The sequence below is a fragment of the Suncus etruscus genome, chromosome 11 (genome assembly GCF_024139225.1).
Source record: "Suncus etruscus isolate mSunEtr1 chromosome 11, mSunEtr1.pri.cur, whole genome shotgun sequence".
Classification (NCBI taxonomy): Eukaryota; Metazoa; Chordata; class Mammalia; order Eulipotyphla; family Soricidae; genus Suncus; species Suncus etruscus.
Genome location: NC_064858.1, coordinates 62,039,553 through 62,057,139, shown reverse-complemented (window position 1 = coordinate 62,057,139; position 17,587 = coordinate 62,039,553). Strand labels below are relative to the sequence as shown.

The window sequence follows — 17,587 nt, the reverse complement described above, 5'->3', positions numbered from 1 at the left end:
TAAAGATAAGTAAGGACAGCATCTTCCCACCCCTACAGTGTCTGTGCCATTATCATCCCCTGGAATTACCCACTCATGATGCTGGCCTGGAAGAGTGCCGCGTGTTTAGCAGCAGGCAATACTTTGGTGCTTAAACCAGCGCAGGTAAGATACAAGAGACCAAAAAATTCTCTTCTCTGAAGAAAGAAAAAAAAAAAAAAGAAAGAGAGAAATCCATTTACAGATGATTTATCTTAAGGCAAAAATGGGATGGGATCACACAGAATGCTGCTATCTTTTCCTGACGCATCTCTTCCTATGAGGAAATGGGCTGGTTCACTAGATGCCAGGTGCTGCCCAAGGCTAGTTCATCATTGAAACCTCTGCAGCATTTGAAGCAGACTTGTAACAAGAAAGGGACATGTCTATCTTACACCAGGCATAAACTACCAGAAAAAAGAGAGCAGATTTGAGAAATCTGGGGCACGAGTCTATAAGAACTCTTTATGCTATTTCTGCCTCTGAAAAAAAAAAAAGTCAAAATAAAAGTAAAGGAAACTGCTGTAGTAAGAGCAGAGCTGGGAATTAGTCTAAACGTATGTCGAAGTCTGTGGAAGTGAATTACTGTCTTCTGCCCAGGTCACGCCCCTGACAGCTTTGAAGTTTGCAGAGCTGTCGGTGAAAGCCGGTTTCCCCAAGGGAGTCATCAATATCATCCCGGGCTCCGGTAAGTCATCACATCACCCACTTGTTGGACCTAATGAAAGGGACAGAGAGCTCAGTAGTCTATTTCCCTGAGCCTTTAGAACAAATTTATTTTGGATTTTGGGCCACACCTGGCTGTGTTTAGGATTTACTTCTAACTCTGAGTGCAGAGATCATTCTGGGCTGTGTTTGGGGGACCAGAAAGGATTCCAGGGATCGAACCTGCAAGGCAAGTACCCTAGCCACTGTACTATCATTCTGGCTCTGCTTAGTCATTTTTGATGGGACATAAAGGTTTGTGTGTTTGCTCACAATTGTTTAGGTGAGGGAATATTTAGATCTTTGCCAGTTTTTAGTGATCAAAGAAAATATAAAACTCAGATTTACCCATTGCTTAGAAATCTAGGACTAATTCAGAGACAACCTCAATAGAACTTGAGGGCCAGGTAATGTCTCCTTCACTGCCTGTTCTCTGTAGGTGGTGTTGCTGGCCAACGCCTATCTGAACATCCGGACATCCGCAAACTTGGCTTCACCGGCTCCACCCCCATTGGCAAACAGATCATGAAGAGGTATTGGTTTTATTATTTTTTTTATCATGTAGGGTACTGAGTTTATATCTTCTTTTTAAAAAAATAATTTCTTTATTTAAACACCGTTATTACAAATATAATTGTAGTTGGGTTTCAGTCATAACAAGAACACCCCTCAGCATCTCATATGGTCCCCCAAGTCTGCCAGGAGCAATTTCTGAGCCCAGAGCCAGGAGTAACCCCTAAGCGCTGCCACATGTGGCCCAAGAACCAAAATAATAAAAATAAAATAAAACAGAAAACAAAAAAATAAAAAATAAAGCTGTATTCTTTCTGGGATATTGTGATCATGTTCATGGAGAATTTTAATAACATTGAAAAATTTTACAATGGTCAATAGAAAGATAGGACATAATATTGGCTTATATTGAGTGATAGCAATGATATTAAAGCAAAGGCTATGCTAGGGTATAGATTGTTGTGTATGTAAATATTTTGGGGGATTACTATGTTGCTCACCCTAATCTGATTAGGTGATTGTGCCCTACCCTAGGGTGTGACCTGGCATTCTGCCCCCACCCTAGGGTAGGACCTGATTCTGCTTCCACCATTGGTTGGTATCTGATCCCACCATTGGGTGGGACCTGACTCTGGACTATAAGAGCAAGGGTCTGTGGAAGGCGGGGGGCTTTTGCTGGCTGGAACTGAATCGGAGTCTTTGGACTTCAGTTTTGTCCATCCGAATAAAGCAAATATTTCCACGAGCCTGATTGTCTGCGAGCTGTTTACCCGCCGTTTCACCTCAGAACCGTGGGCTAGACAGGGTGGCAGACACGTGCTCCGAGCTGGAAGAAAAGGGCCTCATTCTCCATCCCTCCATCAGTCAACCTCTTCAGGGGCTGTCCTGCTACATAATGGCGCCCGAACAGGGACCTGAACCCTGGACCCTCAGAACTGTAAGTGAAATATTTCATTGGAAATTTCCTATGCTGACCATCAAATGGTTTCTGTGGTTAGTCATGTGGATTTTACCACCCTTAGTCTTACGCATTGGTGCTCTAGTATACAAGTGGATCATTCCATTTTGTTTAAAACTAATTGGTTTTGATCTAAGGACAATCACTGCAGTTGGATGGTTGTGGTCTATATTTCAAATGAAAAGTGTAGTGTCTCTAGCCATCATAGTTTGTGGAATTTCTGTGTTGACTAACGTTATTATTATGAGCATAGTTATTTGCTGTTATTTCTATTTAGGAAATAGAAAGTGTAGAAATGGTGAGGCTAAAACCAGTATAGATAATAAGGAAATTTATCTGACGAAAACTCAGACCAAGGTGCAGGCTGACGAATCCAGCCCCACCATCAACAATATAGAAATTTTTGCTGGAAGAAAAACAACTCAGAATGTTAAGCCTGATTCTAGTGAATTGCTTGACAGTAGTGACTCAGATAATGATCTACCTCCAGTGCTAACTCCACGAAGTATGCCTCCTTCTAGTCACAAAATTGAATCGCAGAGCAGAGCAGATTCAAAAAATGAACCACATGCTCAGTCTCAGAGCTCTATTCAGAGTAATTTTGCTAATCAGGCCTTATCCCCTATAGACGGGGTAAATGTTTCTAACTATGTACCCTATCAGATGGAAGAATTAGATCGGTTTAAAAGATCATGTAAAGAAAATGGGCCAAAATCGCCATACAGTGTGGAGTTATTAAGACTTTGGAGTCATAACTCATCTTGGACTTTGTATGATTTTAAAAGAATCGCTGAAATATGCCTGTTGTCTAAACAGCGAACTGAATGGGAAATGTACTATTCAGAAGGCGTAAAAGCTAAATTATATAGTCCGGATGGTATGAAAAAACAAGTGGCAGGTGTTACTCTATCGTATGAATTATTGATGGCAGAAAATCAATTTGCAAATATTCAGACACAAGCAGCTTTACCTAAGGAAATCTTAAATTTAATCAGGGAGATTGCATTGTCAGCATGGGAAAAAATTGATTCTAACAGCATTGGTAGAGGAAACTTTTTAAAAATTACCCAAGGCCCTTATGAGTCATTTGCAGAGTTTGTAGGTAAGATTAAAGATGCTCTGAAGTTACAGGTGGAAGATGAGGAGATTAGAAACTTCCTAGTAAAATCTGTGGCCTATCATAATGCAAATTCAGCCTGTAGATTAGTATTGAATACATTAAATGAAAAGTCAGATCTGAATGATTACCTTTACGCCTGCCGGAATGTCTATGTGGAACCCCAACCCCCACCCCACTCAGACTCAGTACAAACCTTCCCAGTTACCAAGGGAACAATGTCTTACTCCCCTCGGGGACAGAACACTTTCCGGAAACCAGGTCTTTGCCCAAAATGCAAAAGGGGTCGCCACTGGGCGAAAGATTGCAGATCCAGAAACCTCATTAATAATAACCTAAGTAGAGGTTTCAACACAGTCCCCAGGAGGCAAATCGCCTGCTACCATTGTGGAAAACAGGGACATATCAAAAGAAATTGTCGTCTCCTTATAAATTCAGCTCCCCAAGAACACACATACAAGATGCAGGGAAACGCCCACAGGGCCTCCCCCCAGGCCCTTCCAAATCAGGGGCAAAGTTCACAGACAATAATCCTTCCAAGCCCAGCCCAAGAAAATTCATCACGATAAGGGAATTAATCCACTCTACTTCAGGGAGTGCCGGATTAGACATATTATGCCCAGAGGACATTACAATTTACCCAGGAGCATGCCCTTACATGTTAGAAACTGGCATTGTAGGCCCGCCACCCCCCAGATACCATGGGTTTGATTCTTGGCAGAAGTTCCCTCAACATAAAGGGTATATCAGTAATCACTGGTGTCATTGACTCAGATTCCATGGGAGAAATCATTGTAGTTATTACTGTACCAGTTACATGGACCTTTAAAAATGGAGAAGCGATTGCCCAGATAGTAATAGTGCCTTATGTCAAATTTGGGACTTCAGATAAGACTAGAATTGGAGGTTTTGGAAGCACAGATCCGGGTGCTGCTCAAAACCCAATCGTGGCTCTGGTTACTAAATGTAAAGATGAACACCCAATGATCAAACTTCACTTGGAAGGCAAACCCTTTGATGGAATGATAGATACGGGTGCTCAGGTTACCGTAATTTCTGATAAAGAATGGCCAGAAAATTGGCCTCTTCAGGAAATCCCGTATTCCCTAGAAGGAATAGGAGGCCTGAGTTCCTGTCTGTTGAGTACGAGGACTATACTATTTTACGGCCCAGAAAAATCAAAAAGCAATAATCAGACCTCACGTGGGCCCATTTTCACCATCCCTGTGGGGCCGTGACCCTACACAAACAGTGGAAAGCAGAATTCCACATCCCATTAGCTCCAGAAGAGTCCGAACCTTCTTTTGATTTAAAAACCCAAAATTTTTAGTGGGGGCCACTACCGTAAAAAACACCAGCACCAATAAAAATAAAATGGAAATCTGATGAACCAATTTGGACAGGTCAGTGGCCCCTTAAAACTGATAAATTAAAGGTGCTGACAGAATTAGTGGAGGAACAGCTAAGTTTAGGACATATTGAACCATCTTTTTCTCAATGGAATTCACCTATATTCACTATAAAAAAGAAATCCGGTAAATGGAGACTTTTGATGGATCTTAGAGCTATAAATTTATCCATGATACCTATGGGCAAATTGCAGACTGGTTTACCATCACCTGTAGTTATTCCAAAGGAATGGCCACTAATTATAATTGATCTGAAAGACTGCTTCTACCATATTCCTATCCACCCAGATGATAAAAAAACGTTTTGCATTCTCAGTTCCTTCTCTCAATAATACCCATCCCTGCAGACGTTTCCAATGGACTGTTCTCCCCCAAGGCATGCTGAATTCCCCAACCATGTGTCAGTTTTTTGTAGATAAGGTTTTGAGCCCTGCTCGTGAAAAATTTCCTCAAGCCATGATATTTCATTATACAGATGATATCTTGCTCACAATGAACAACGAAACAGATTTACAGGAATTATACTCTTATGTTACTGACTGTTTACAAACATCAGGACTGAAAATAGCTTTAGAAAAAATACAGATAATGCCACCGTATCAATATTTGGGTTTTATTTTGGACCGGACGTCTATACGTCCACAAAAATTTTCTATCAAAAAAGAAAACCTCAGAACGCTTAATGATTTTCAGAGACTTTTAGGTGATGTAAATTGGCTCCGCCCTGCACTAGGAATCCCAAATGCAGAGTTATCTAATCTGTTTAAAACGTTGGAGGGTGATCCTGCTTTAGATAGCCCGAGAAATTTAACAACAGCTGCAAAAAATGAATTGGACATCTTCTTGAGCAGATTACAAAAATCGTTTCTCTCAAGATTCATCCCAGGAGAAAAGGTATTACTGTTAATCTTCCCTACTATAGAAACCCCCACAGGGGCCTTGATGCAACAGTCAGGACCTTTGGAATGGGTGTATTTACATAACAAACAACCTCGCTCAGTTGTCCCCTACTTACAACTGATTTCAGAGATTATTATCAAGGCAAGACTCAGATCTATATCTTTACTAGGTTTTGATCCAGATATAATAGTTTTGCCAGTACCAAAAAAGGAAATTGAGTCAATATTGCCAATTAATGAATCTCTACAAAGGGCCCTCTCAGATTTCACAGGAGAAATATCCTCCCATTATCCAGCAGGAAAAAATTTGGGACTTTTTAAAGAAAACTCAGTTTGTTATTTCTTCAATTGTTCGGGATTCCCCTATTCCCAATGCCAAGGTTTTTTACATTGATGGATCCCAAAATGGAAAAGGAGGAATAACTGGAGACAACATTAATATGACCATAGATACCAAATATAAATCTGCACAGAAAGTTGAATTAGCAACGTTAATTTACCTATTAGAAAATGTATCTGAAGCCATGAATATAGTTTCTGATTCTTTGTATGTGGTAAATTTATGTCATGTGATAGCCACTGCATCCCTTAATGCTAATAACCCGATCATACAGGACTTACTTAAACAATTACAGCAGCTTCTTCAAAAACGAACTGAGCCCATCTTCATCACACATATTAGAGCCCACTCAGGTCTTCCAGGACCTATGGCTCAAGGAAATAAAACTGCTGACTTGCTAGCAATGCCTATATTTAAATCACCTATAGAGGAACATTCAGCCCTACACACAAATGCTCGCCGTTTACATGTGAATTACCAAATTCCATGGAGGCAAGCTAGAGAAATCGTAGAAAACTGCAACGTATGTGCACCGTTAACAAAAAAGACTCACATAGCAGGAGCAAACCCAAGAGGCTTACAGTCTAACGAACTTTGGCAAATGGATATAACTCAAACAGATTTATTTCCAAGGAAACCTTATCTTCATGTTGTGGTGGACACTTATTCTCGGTTTATGTGGGCAATTCCCATGTCTTCTCAAAAATCTAAGGCTGCTTGTAGTTTTCTTTTACAATGTTTCTCTGTGATGGGTATTCCATATTCTATAAAAACTGATAATGGGCCAGCCTATGTTAGCAAAACTTTTGAATTTTTTTGTAAGGAATGGCAGATAAGACATCTCAGAGGAATTCCTTACAATTGTAGGGGACAGGCCATTGTAGAAAGGACTCACAGAACCTTAAAAACTCAATTGCAAAAAAATAGAAAAAGAGGTTTACCACCAACGGATTTGCTGTCTTTGACTCTTATCACACTAAATTACTTTAACTTACCCCAAGGGGAAAGCTACACTGCAGCGGAAAGACATTTTAAAGAAGATATTCAGAGACAAGAAACAACCCATAAACCTATTTGGATCAAGGAGGATGAAAAATGGATAGCTGGCTATCTTCTCCTAAGAGGAAGGGGTTATGCCTATGTTTCTATAAATGATGACCCTCCCAAGAAATTTTGGGTTCCATTACGTCTTGTTAGAAATCGGGCTAGCACAAATGATCAGGTTCAGACTACAAACTCCCCTTCAGAGAAAAAACAGAATACTTCAGACACTAACAGCAGTAATATTACTAAGGTCTCTGGGGCAGGGAACGATTTAGCTGTCACACACCATACAATGAGTGAGACTGATGGTAGTGATAACCCCTTACACTCCGAGATGCAAAAGGAAAGACAGGAACCTGTCTTAACTGGGCTCCAAAATATAGGAAACTCTTGCTACATGAACTCAATATTGCAATGCTTGTATAATATTTCAGACTTAACTCAGTATTTTTATAAAGATCATTATAAAAAGGATATTAACAAGAAAAATCCGATGGGGCATGAAGGTAAATTAGCCGAAGAATTTGGTCGGCTCATCAAAACCATGGGAAATGGATTTCATAGATATATTAACCCTGAAAGCTTCAAAGTAACAATTGGTTTACTTAATGACCAGTTTGCTGGACACAATCAGCAGGATCCTCACGAACTACTGATGTTCCTAATAGAGGGATTACATCAGGACTTGCTTACTGTAAATCTAATGACAGACAAAACTACACATCTCATGGGAAATGAAAATTATGAACAATTTAGTCCAGAACACCAAAAGGCTCATAAATCTATTATTTATGATCTCTTTCAAGGACAATTCAAATCTATACTCCAGTGTCTCACTTGCCACCAAAAGTCTGAGGTTTATGAGACATTTGTTCATTTGTCTTTGGCTGTTACATCTACAGATAAATGTACATTACAGGAATGCCTCTCTGAATTTTTTAAAGAAGAAGAATTAAGAAATGACAACAAAGTTCTGTGCAACAGTTGCAAAAATAGAAGGGATTTTTCAAAGAAAACGTACTTATGGAAACTGCCACCAGTACTTATAATACACTTGAAACGTTTTGCTTTTGATGGCAAACAAATAAAAAAATTGCATACTTATGTAGATTTTCCTTTAGAAGACCTCAATTTAGAGGAATTCACTTCAGAGAATAAAAGCGAGATTAAGAAATACAACTTATCATCGGTGTCAAACCATTATGGTAAAGTTCACTATGGACACTGTACTTCATACTGTAAAATTGCTGCAAAACAACACTGGATAAATTTTGATGACAAGAAGATCAAAAAAGTCCCTAATACATTGGTGAAATCCACAGCAGCATACATCCTGTTTTATACTTCTTAGAGATCTACAATGAACACCAGATAATCATTTTACTTCCTTATCAGTTGCTATTAATGCTCTAGGATTCTTTCCACAGGCATGATCAATGAATATAGATTGAAAATCATGAATCCCCAATGTGTTTCTTTGTAGGATGGATTTATGTCTTAATTTCATTATTGCTCTAGGTCTCAGTTAATCATGAAATTTTACAAATTAATTTAGTCAAGGTTCACCTGAAAGAGAAATTTCTCATCATATTAATGTTGTTTTTCTTTCTAGGTATACTCATTTAACGACTTTCACTCTTTTTATTTTAACATCATTGCTTTATTTCCCTCAATTTAGGTTTTAAGACGCTTACATAATGATAATTTTAGGTGGACTTTCTTCACAGTGCTTCTTGCCTATGATTGATTATCATAAAGTTACTGTTATACAATAACTTTGTATATATACTGATATACACGTATAGTAGAGTTGTCCATGTTTGTATTATGCATGAAATTCTCTTTCAGATCTGCTAGGCAAAACCATAAAAAAAAATTTTTTTTTGTGAATTTGAAATGATTTATCTAAACAATTGCCGGCTATTACATTTTAAGGAGCTTTTAATTGATTCAGCTGAATTCTCTTTTCTTTTGCTCTATTTTGGATCCTTTCCAACAAATATTTTTTAGTATGAGTGAGTGTTATGGCCATATTTTTTGTGAAGTCTGTGTATGTATGTCTTGTTTAGTGTCTGTCTGTTCTGCATATTTTGTATATAGTTTCCTTTTTCCTAACTTTATCTTCCCCAAATTAGTCTTCCTTATCCTTCCTTCTCTCTTCCTAGTCCTTAACATTTTAATTTTCAGGATTTCACATGTGCAACCCATCTCCTTCACCCACAACTACAAGCTTCCTGATCTCGGCGGGAAGAAGAAATCCATGACTGTTGGAGTTTTACACCATATATGCTGCAAACTTGTTGGAAATGAAGCCACCTGGGATTTGTGTCACAATGTAACACCAGAGAAAAGATCCATGGACAAGACCCACAGTCTCTGGATCCCAGTTAAACTGTGCTATCTGAATTTCTGGTTTTCCATCCACATACAAAATGCTATTGTTGACCGTTTCTACAATGGCTACCCCAAGATTGCACCGATCCCAAAGGAAATACAGAAGCCCAACCAACTTATGATGTAATGATGTAACGCTTGGGGATGCCCCAACACATGGATGACTGTACTGGCCTTCCTTCTTCATTCAGCTTGATGTTATCTCCTGTACAAGGCTTCAACCGGCTTTTCCAGACCCATCAAGTGTCTTCTGCCGGTCTTTTTGGAGTTCCAGACCACTCATATTTACAGATTGGTATTGAACTCTGTAGAAATTACATCTGTTGTTTTTCCTATAACTGTAATCCTTTGAAGTTATGTTTGGTACTACGCTTCTTTTGACTATCGTAATTAATGTTTTTCTATTTTAGTTTTTAATATTAGGAATCGATGTTGTATTACATTAAGGTTTTGCTTTCTTGACTTTAGGTTTGTGAGTTATATATTATTGTCTATAATTTCCCAAATGATATTTTTGTCTGTTCTCAGGGTTTTTTGCGTGGGCGCATCATAGGCAAAATACTAGGTTTATAGAAGGTTCCATCCATTTTGGATGGGCCCTCAAGTTGTTTGTTTACACAGGGAGGGTCTCTGCCTTAAACATTTTGTTTTGGTTTGTGACTTAAGCTCCCATCTATAAATAGTCGACATCAATTTCAGACATCTTATGGACTTCAGACCGGATTAAGAACTTGGACTAAGTTCAGATACCTATTGATCATCATTGCAGTGGCTCCCCACTGTGCAGAGGGTGTATGTGCCACTTCTTCCGAAATAAAGGCCTAGTTCAATGCCCTCAAAGATGGGCTTTCTGGTCTACCTGAACTTGAATAAAAATGGAGCTGGAGAGATAGCATGGAGGCGAGGCGTTGGCCTTTCATGCAGAAGGTCATTGGTTCAAATGCCGGTATCTGCCAGGAGCGATTTCTGAACGTGGAGTCAGGAGTAACTCCTGAGCACTGCCAGGTGTGACCCAAAAACGACCACCACCACCACCTACAACAACAACAAATAAAGAAAAGGTGCTTCTTCTTGCCTGCTACACAACCTTTCTGGTGTCTCTTCGAAAGATCTATGTACGTCTTAGATTTATCTTCTCAGGAGCTTGTAGTTGATTCCTTGATACATGTTTCTGATTTTAGACACCCTGTGCTTAGGTTAGAAGTTTTTCTTTACATTTTCCTGTGATGCGCTTATGCAAACAGCCGCTCTTTTATTATTGACTAATTTTTCTTTTAATAATTGTAGACAATATTGTTTGTTTACTAAAAACAAAAGGGGGAATTGTTGTGTATGTAAATATTTTGGGGGATTACTATGTTGCTCACCCTAATCTGATTAGGTGATTGTGCCCTACCCTAGGGTGTGACCTGGCATTCTGCCCCCACCCTAGGGTAGGACCTGATTCTGCTTCCACCATTGGTTGGTATCTGATCCCACCATTGGGTGGGACCTGACTCTGGACTATAAGAGCAAGGGTCTGTGGAAGGCGGGGGGCTTTTGCTGGCTGGAACTGAATCGGAGTCTTTGGACTTCAGTTTTGTCCATCCGAATAAAGCAAATATTTCCACGAGCCTGATTGTCTGCGAGCTGTTTACCCGCCGTTTCACCTCAGAACCGTGGGCTAGACAGGGTGGCAGACACGTGCTCCGAGCTGGAAGAAAAGGGCCTCATTCTCCATCCCTCCATCAGTCAACCTCTTCAGGGGCTGTCCTGCTACATAGATCACAAATAAAAATATCCAAATGTAAGGCTGGAACAATAGCACAGTAGGTAGGGCCAACCTGCTCAATCATTGGCATCCCATATGGTCCCCTGAACCTGCCAGAAGTAATTTATGAGTGCCATGCCAGGAGTGACTCCTGAGTGCCGAGTGTGGCCCAAATACTCCCCCTAAAATCAAAATGCTAAAAACAATGGTCATTGAGCCTTCTAGGAGAAGAATATTATATTTCTTATCTCCCCATCTGCATTTGGAGTTGCCTTTTAGTTTTTGTTTTGGGGCTTTATCCATTGAAGCTTAGGAATCACTCCTTGGAGTGTTCATGAGACCATATAGGATAGTGGAGATAGAACCCCCACTATGCAAAGGTCATACTACATGCAAAGCAAAAGTTCTTCCTAATGTCTCTCTGGTCCCTTGGGTTTATTTTTTATAAAAACTTTTTTTTTTTTTTTTTTTTGGTTTTTGGGTCACACCCAGCAGCACTCAGAGGTTACTCCTGGCTCTATGCTCAGAAATCGCTCCCAGCAGGCTAAGGGGACTGTATGGGATGCCAGGATTTGAACCAACAACCTTCTGCATGCAAGGCAAACACCTTACCTCCATGCTATTTCTCCTGCCCCCTCATAAAAACTTTTAATGACAATGCTTTTGCAAGAAGGTAAAAATAAATGATATACTTCCCAAAAGTATTATTTTCCTTGACTGCCGCATGCTTCAGTGATCTGGCTAGCAGTTGAGTATTTTTATTATTATTATTGTTATTATTGTTATTATTTATATTTTATAAAAATCTTTATTGTAATTTAATGTGGATTACAAGTCTTTCACAATTTTCCAGGAAGCACCATCATTTGGTATTTAGAAATTTGATATCAACTATTATATGTACATGTGCTATCATACATGTACTATTACATGTATTCTTTAGGCTACTATTGGCCCTGAGACTTGATGGTATGTATAGTCAGTGTGAACCTATTTATTTTCTAAATTCTTTTTTTTTTTTTTTTTTGGTTTTGGGTCACACCCAGCAGTGCTCAGGGGCTACTCCTGGCTCTATGCTTAGAAATTGCCCCGGCAGGCTGGGGGGGCCATATGGGATGCCAGGATTCGACCCACCGTCCTTCTGCATGCAAGGCAAATGCCTTTACCTCCATGCTATCTCGAGTATTTTTATTATTGGCCTTTCTATATCCAGCATACTTAACAGACAGAATTTTCCTTTATGATGCTTTCTAATCATCAGACTTGATAAGCACAACATTTTATTATGGAAATGTGCTGATACACACATAAAATCTCTTGAATGATGCCCTCCATGCTCCCCATTCAGCCTTAGCAAGGATTACCATCCTTCTACCATTAATGTTTGCTTTCAGTATCTTCCTGTTTCTGATTCAATTATGTTTTTCATGCAAGAGGTAATCACTTATCTTAAAAAGCAATAGAGAGGGTGAAGCTATAACACAGCAGTAAGGCATTTGTCTTGCACACGGCCAACACAGGATGGATCCTGGTTTGAGTTCGGCATCCCATATGGTCTCCCAAACCTGCCAGGAGTGACTTCTGAACGCTGAGCCAGGAGTGACCCCTGAGCGCAGCCGGGTGTGACTCCCCCTGAAGAAGCAAAAGAGAAAGATACTAACTGCTCCATTCCTATACATTTTTCTCTAGCTGTGCTGTAAGCAACTTGAAGAAAGTTTCCCTTGAACTTGGTGGCAAATCCCCACTTATAATATTCCATGACTGTGAACTTGACAAGGCTGTGCGAATGGTAAGCATGGGCCAAATCTAATGCAAAGAATCTGCTTCTAAATACATCTCTCCCACCTTTCTCGGCACCATCTCACCTTACTCGGCACAGATCTTCAAGTGAGATTTGACTTTGTCAAGTCATACTGAGAAACTGTTCCCTCACTTTCCCCACCATTTGTATTAAAGTGCTGAGATTTACAATAACACTTATTGTGCTGCTCACACATAATCATTTCAGCACTGCACCCTTCACCAGTGTTTGACTCTCTCCAAGGACCCCAACCATGTAAATTGAGTTCTACAGCCAAATAAAACTCAGTTTATGTTTTCTTTGGGTTTTTTTGTTTGTTTGTTTGTTTTATTTGTTTGTTTTTTGGTTTTTGGGTCACACCCGGCAGTGCTCAGGGGTTACTCCTGGCTGTCTGCTCAGAAATAGCTCCTGGCAGGCATGGGGGACCATATGGGACACCGGGATTCGAACCAACCACCTTTGGTCCTGGATCGGCTGCTTGCAAGGCAAACGCCGCTGTGCTATCTCTCTGGGCCCTCAGTTTATGTTTTAAAACCCCCTCTTAATGCTTAGATAGGAGAATACTTGGAACACTTATTTTTAAAAATAGCATCTTTTGTCTCCTAGATATTAAAGTTTTTTGTTTTTGTTTTTGGGCCACACCCGGCAGTGCTCAGGGGTTACTCCTGGCTGTTTGCTCAGAAATAGCTCCTGGCAGGCATGGAGGGCCATATTGGACACCGGGACTCGAACCAACCACCTTTGGTCCTGGATCGGCTGCTTGCAAGGCAAACACTGCTGTGCTATCTCTCCAGGCCCGATATTAAAGTATTTTTAAAACCTGGGAGGCATTCATGACTTATACACACTTATGTGGTAATTTTTTTAAAAATAATTTTTATTGTGACCAAAGTGAATTTCAAATCTTTCACAGTAATACTTAAGGTACATAATGACAATAAATCAGGGCTCACATTTAAACACATAGGACAATCTGCATTTCCTTGTTGCACATAATGTGTCATCAGTCTAGATCCTTATTGCCATCTATAGTTTTTCCCCCTAAAGTGCTCATTGACCAAAAAGAAACAGGAAAAATAAAATAGTGTTAGAAATATGCTAGATCAAGATTGGGAGGTGTAGCTCTGTGGTCTAGCATATGGTCCTCATGTATGAGGCCCTGGGGTTGATCCCCAGGCATATAGAAAATGGAAATATCATAACTGAATTTTGTTTAGGAACCCATCTAGAGGTGTTCAACTAGTCTATACTCAGGGCAAGTTGTCCATGGTGATGCTCAGACACCATACACAATCAAATATGGGTTGGTCACCTGCCTGCAAATCATGTGATCCATCCAGTCTTTGTATGGAGCTGTCTTCTCAGTCCACACACTTAATATTTACACTTCTAAGCATTTTTTACCACTATCTAGGCCAGAGGATAAATACTATTCCTTCTTGGGGCTGGAGATAATATAGAGAATAGGGCACTTGCCTTGCACATGGCTAGCTTGGGTTCAGTCCCCAGCTCCCACTTAACCCCTTTAAGGAGTCATCCCTGAGCACAGAGGAATAAGCCCTGAGCACAGAGGAATAATCCCTGAGCATCTGACCTCTGTTTTGTCCCCAAAACTAAAAACAAAAACATTATCCCTTCTTTGAGTGTCTCTGTTTTCTGCTGTCTTTCAAGAACATCTGATTCTCAGTAAATGTCATTGGTTTGGCAATTATGACTTACCAAATAATGTTAACAAGAGAATTTTTCCCCTTATGCTACTGAAGGGAATGGGAGCAGTATTTTTCAACAAAGGAGAAAACTGTATTGCTGCAGGACGATTATTTGTGGAAGAATCCATCCATGATGAGTTTGTGATGAGAGTGGTAAGGCATCTTCAGATTTGCTCTGTGAGTTATAGAGATAATGCTCTTTTTTTAAGGAAATAGTTCTGATTTTTGTCAGTGAATTTTTAGTTGTACAAAAGTACAGGGGTGAAGGGGAGGCATCTCTGAGGATCAGAGTACAGTTCTACCAGGCTCAATCAGTAGAGCTTCAGGATCATGCTTAATACACGTGGTCCACTGGGGATTTGAGCTGATAAACAGAGGTTTTGAGGTTGCAAGGCAAACACTCTAAGCTATTGCTATTGTACACAAAACATCAACATAGTCCTTATCTCTTAGAATTATCTTCTGACATGCTTTACAGATTAAATTATATAATGAAATTTATATATATATATTATATATATTATATATATATATATAATTTCAAAATAGCCCGAGAAGAAGTAAGCATGAGTGAGTGGCATGAGATAAATTGGTCTTGGGCTGGTCAATTTTGAATTTCAGTGATGGGTACACAAAGTGTATTATGTTGTATGAATTTATATTATATATCAGATTTTATGCATTACTGGTTTTAATAGTGAAAATATAGCTTCATATTTTAAAAACAAAGACTATGCTCAAAAGTCATTATTACCTATACATTGTAATACATTTATAGTATCCTTGCCACTTAGGGAAGATAATGCTCCTAGACTTTTGGAAAAAGTTAAATTGATACCACTATATATATATACACACACATATATATACTTAAACATCTAAAGTTAAACTGACAGAATTTCATTTCCTCCACTAACAGATAAATAGATAAAATAGATCATGTATACTGATGATTAGTAACTTTGATGGCCAGGACTCCATACTGGGACTTTGTAACACATAATAATTCATAATTATATAATTCATAATACAAAATTATTCAGATTAAATCAGTGGCTACAAAAGACTCCAAACAATTCTATTTTATTTGGGGAGATGGGAGAACCTAACAGGGTTCAGGGAGCATTCGGTGTCAATAAAACCTGGGCCTCCCACAAATAAAACCTGTAGTCAGCCCATTGTGCCCTGTCCCACCCCAAACTATTCTCCTTTATATGATTATCATAGTAATAGCCATCATAAGTTAGCTTATATCGGCAAAACCAGTGCTCAGGTTTTTTGCTCAGCTTTAAGGGGAAAAAAAGGTACATTCCGCTGCCTTGTTTCATCCCCAAGAAGCAAAGTCTTCATGAAAGCAGAAATAAGGAATTCTCACACATACAGATACACATATACACACGGAGACACACACACACACACACACACACGTTTGGATATGGAGTGAGGGATATGGAGTGAGGGATTAGTGCGTGTCTCCCAAACACACTCCCTAAAATTCAATATTGTGCCTCAGTAAAATACTCAGTAAAATATAGCATCACATATCATGGAATTTCACAACTACAATTTGTGGTCATTTTAAATGCTGAGCCCAGGAATGTTGGGATGTACCATATTGATCCAGCAGTTAATTTATGTTCATTTATTTGTTCTATGGCTATAAATTGGGCAGTTGTTAAGGGATTACTACCATACCTAAATTCCAGTTCATGGTATTGCAGGGTCAAGGTAATTCCCTTCTTTTTTCCTTACTAAAATTGGGACTTCACATTAGAAAAAAATGTAAAACTAGATTAAGGAAACCCAGGGATAAAAGATCCAGTAACTTTGTATATCAAAACCATGAGAAGGAGGAGGGGGGAAAAAGAGGAGGACTTGGAGAAAGAGGAGAAGGAGAAAAGAGGAAGAGGAAGAGGAAGAAATTGGGTGAGTAGAAATAAAAGGAAGAGGAGAAGGAAGAGAAAGCAGAAGGAGAGGAGGAGGAGGAGCTAAGCTACATCAGGGACCTACAGGAAAGATTAGTGGTTTAGAGGACCTGCCTTGTAAGCACATGATCTTAAGTTCAAATTCATGTGACAATCACAATCCATTCAGCTCTGCTGCCTCCAATCCCTGGTGCCTCAAGTGATTTTTGGCTGCATTGCAGCCATGTGTGTAAGCCCCACATAGAAGCTGTAGCCTCCAGCAAGCACTAAAACTTATAAAAGAAATGTGAACAAATGAACTCAGAAGTGTGGCCTCTAGTGAGAATCACAGCTCCACCACCACCAGCAGCAAGCCCCACAATCATTACTTGTATGCCTGGACTAAGAGTGCTCCTCCAGAGATCTTTGTGCAAGCATCACAACCTACTAAATGCAAAACTCAGTGAACATGATGGCTGAGTGTGTGAGCCCCAGCAAGTAGTGTAGTTAAAAACAAACACTTATGTAATAATAGCTTGACTGTAGAATCAACCAGTGACAAAGGAATGGATAATGAAGGTATGGAACATATACACGGTGGAATAACATGCAGCAAGGAACAACGAAGTCATGCAATTTGCTGCAGTTTGGATAGGATCAGATAATCTCACTTACTGTGACATATTGAATAACATGAAGAGGAAATGCAAGGTGTAAAGGGACATCTAGATTAATTACCCTTGATGCTAGATTATAGAAATGAGAATAACAAGAAAAGAAAGAAATCAGGAGGACAAGTATGAAGAAGTGGACAGACAGGAGGTAACAGGTAGGGAACATGGGCCTTGGACACATTCGTGATGCATAGGTGTGGTAGATGTAGGCAGATGCAGGTAGTCCAACCCGCAGAGCCAATGGCAACACTGAAAGCTGAAATCAAAACTACAGCAACTGAACTTCAAAATGTGCTTGTCAGAGGAACAGATTTGGGATTAGGATGGAATGTGGGACATTGGTGGAGAAAAA

At 39.6% G+C, this 17,587-nt stretch overlaps 1 protein-coding gene across 1 annotated transcript in view; it reads left to right on the top strand.

Annotated features, from left to right (window-relative positions):
* Positions 1–17,587, top strand: part of ALDH1L2 (aldehyde dehydrogenase 1 family member L2) — an 84,742-nt gene that overhangs the window by 47,551 nt on the left and 19,604 nt on the right. Inside the window, exons 15-19 of the mRNA XM_049783187.1 lie at positions 39–144; positions 619–706; positions 1,163–1,256; positions 12,837–12,936; positions 14,712–14,810. Of these exons, the coding sequence (XP_049639144.1) occupies positions 39–144; positions 619–706; positions 1,163–1,256; positions 12,837–12,936; positions 14,712–14,810 (487 nt within the window). The remainder of the gene's footprint in view (positions 1–38; positions 145–618; positions 707–1,162; positions 1,257–12,836; positions 12,937–14,711; positions 14,811–17,587) is intronic.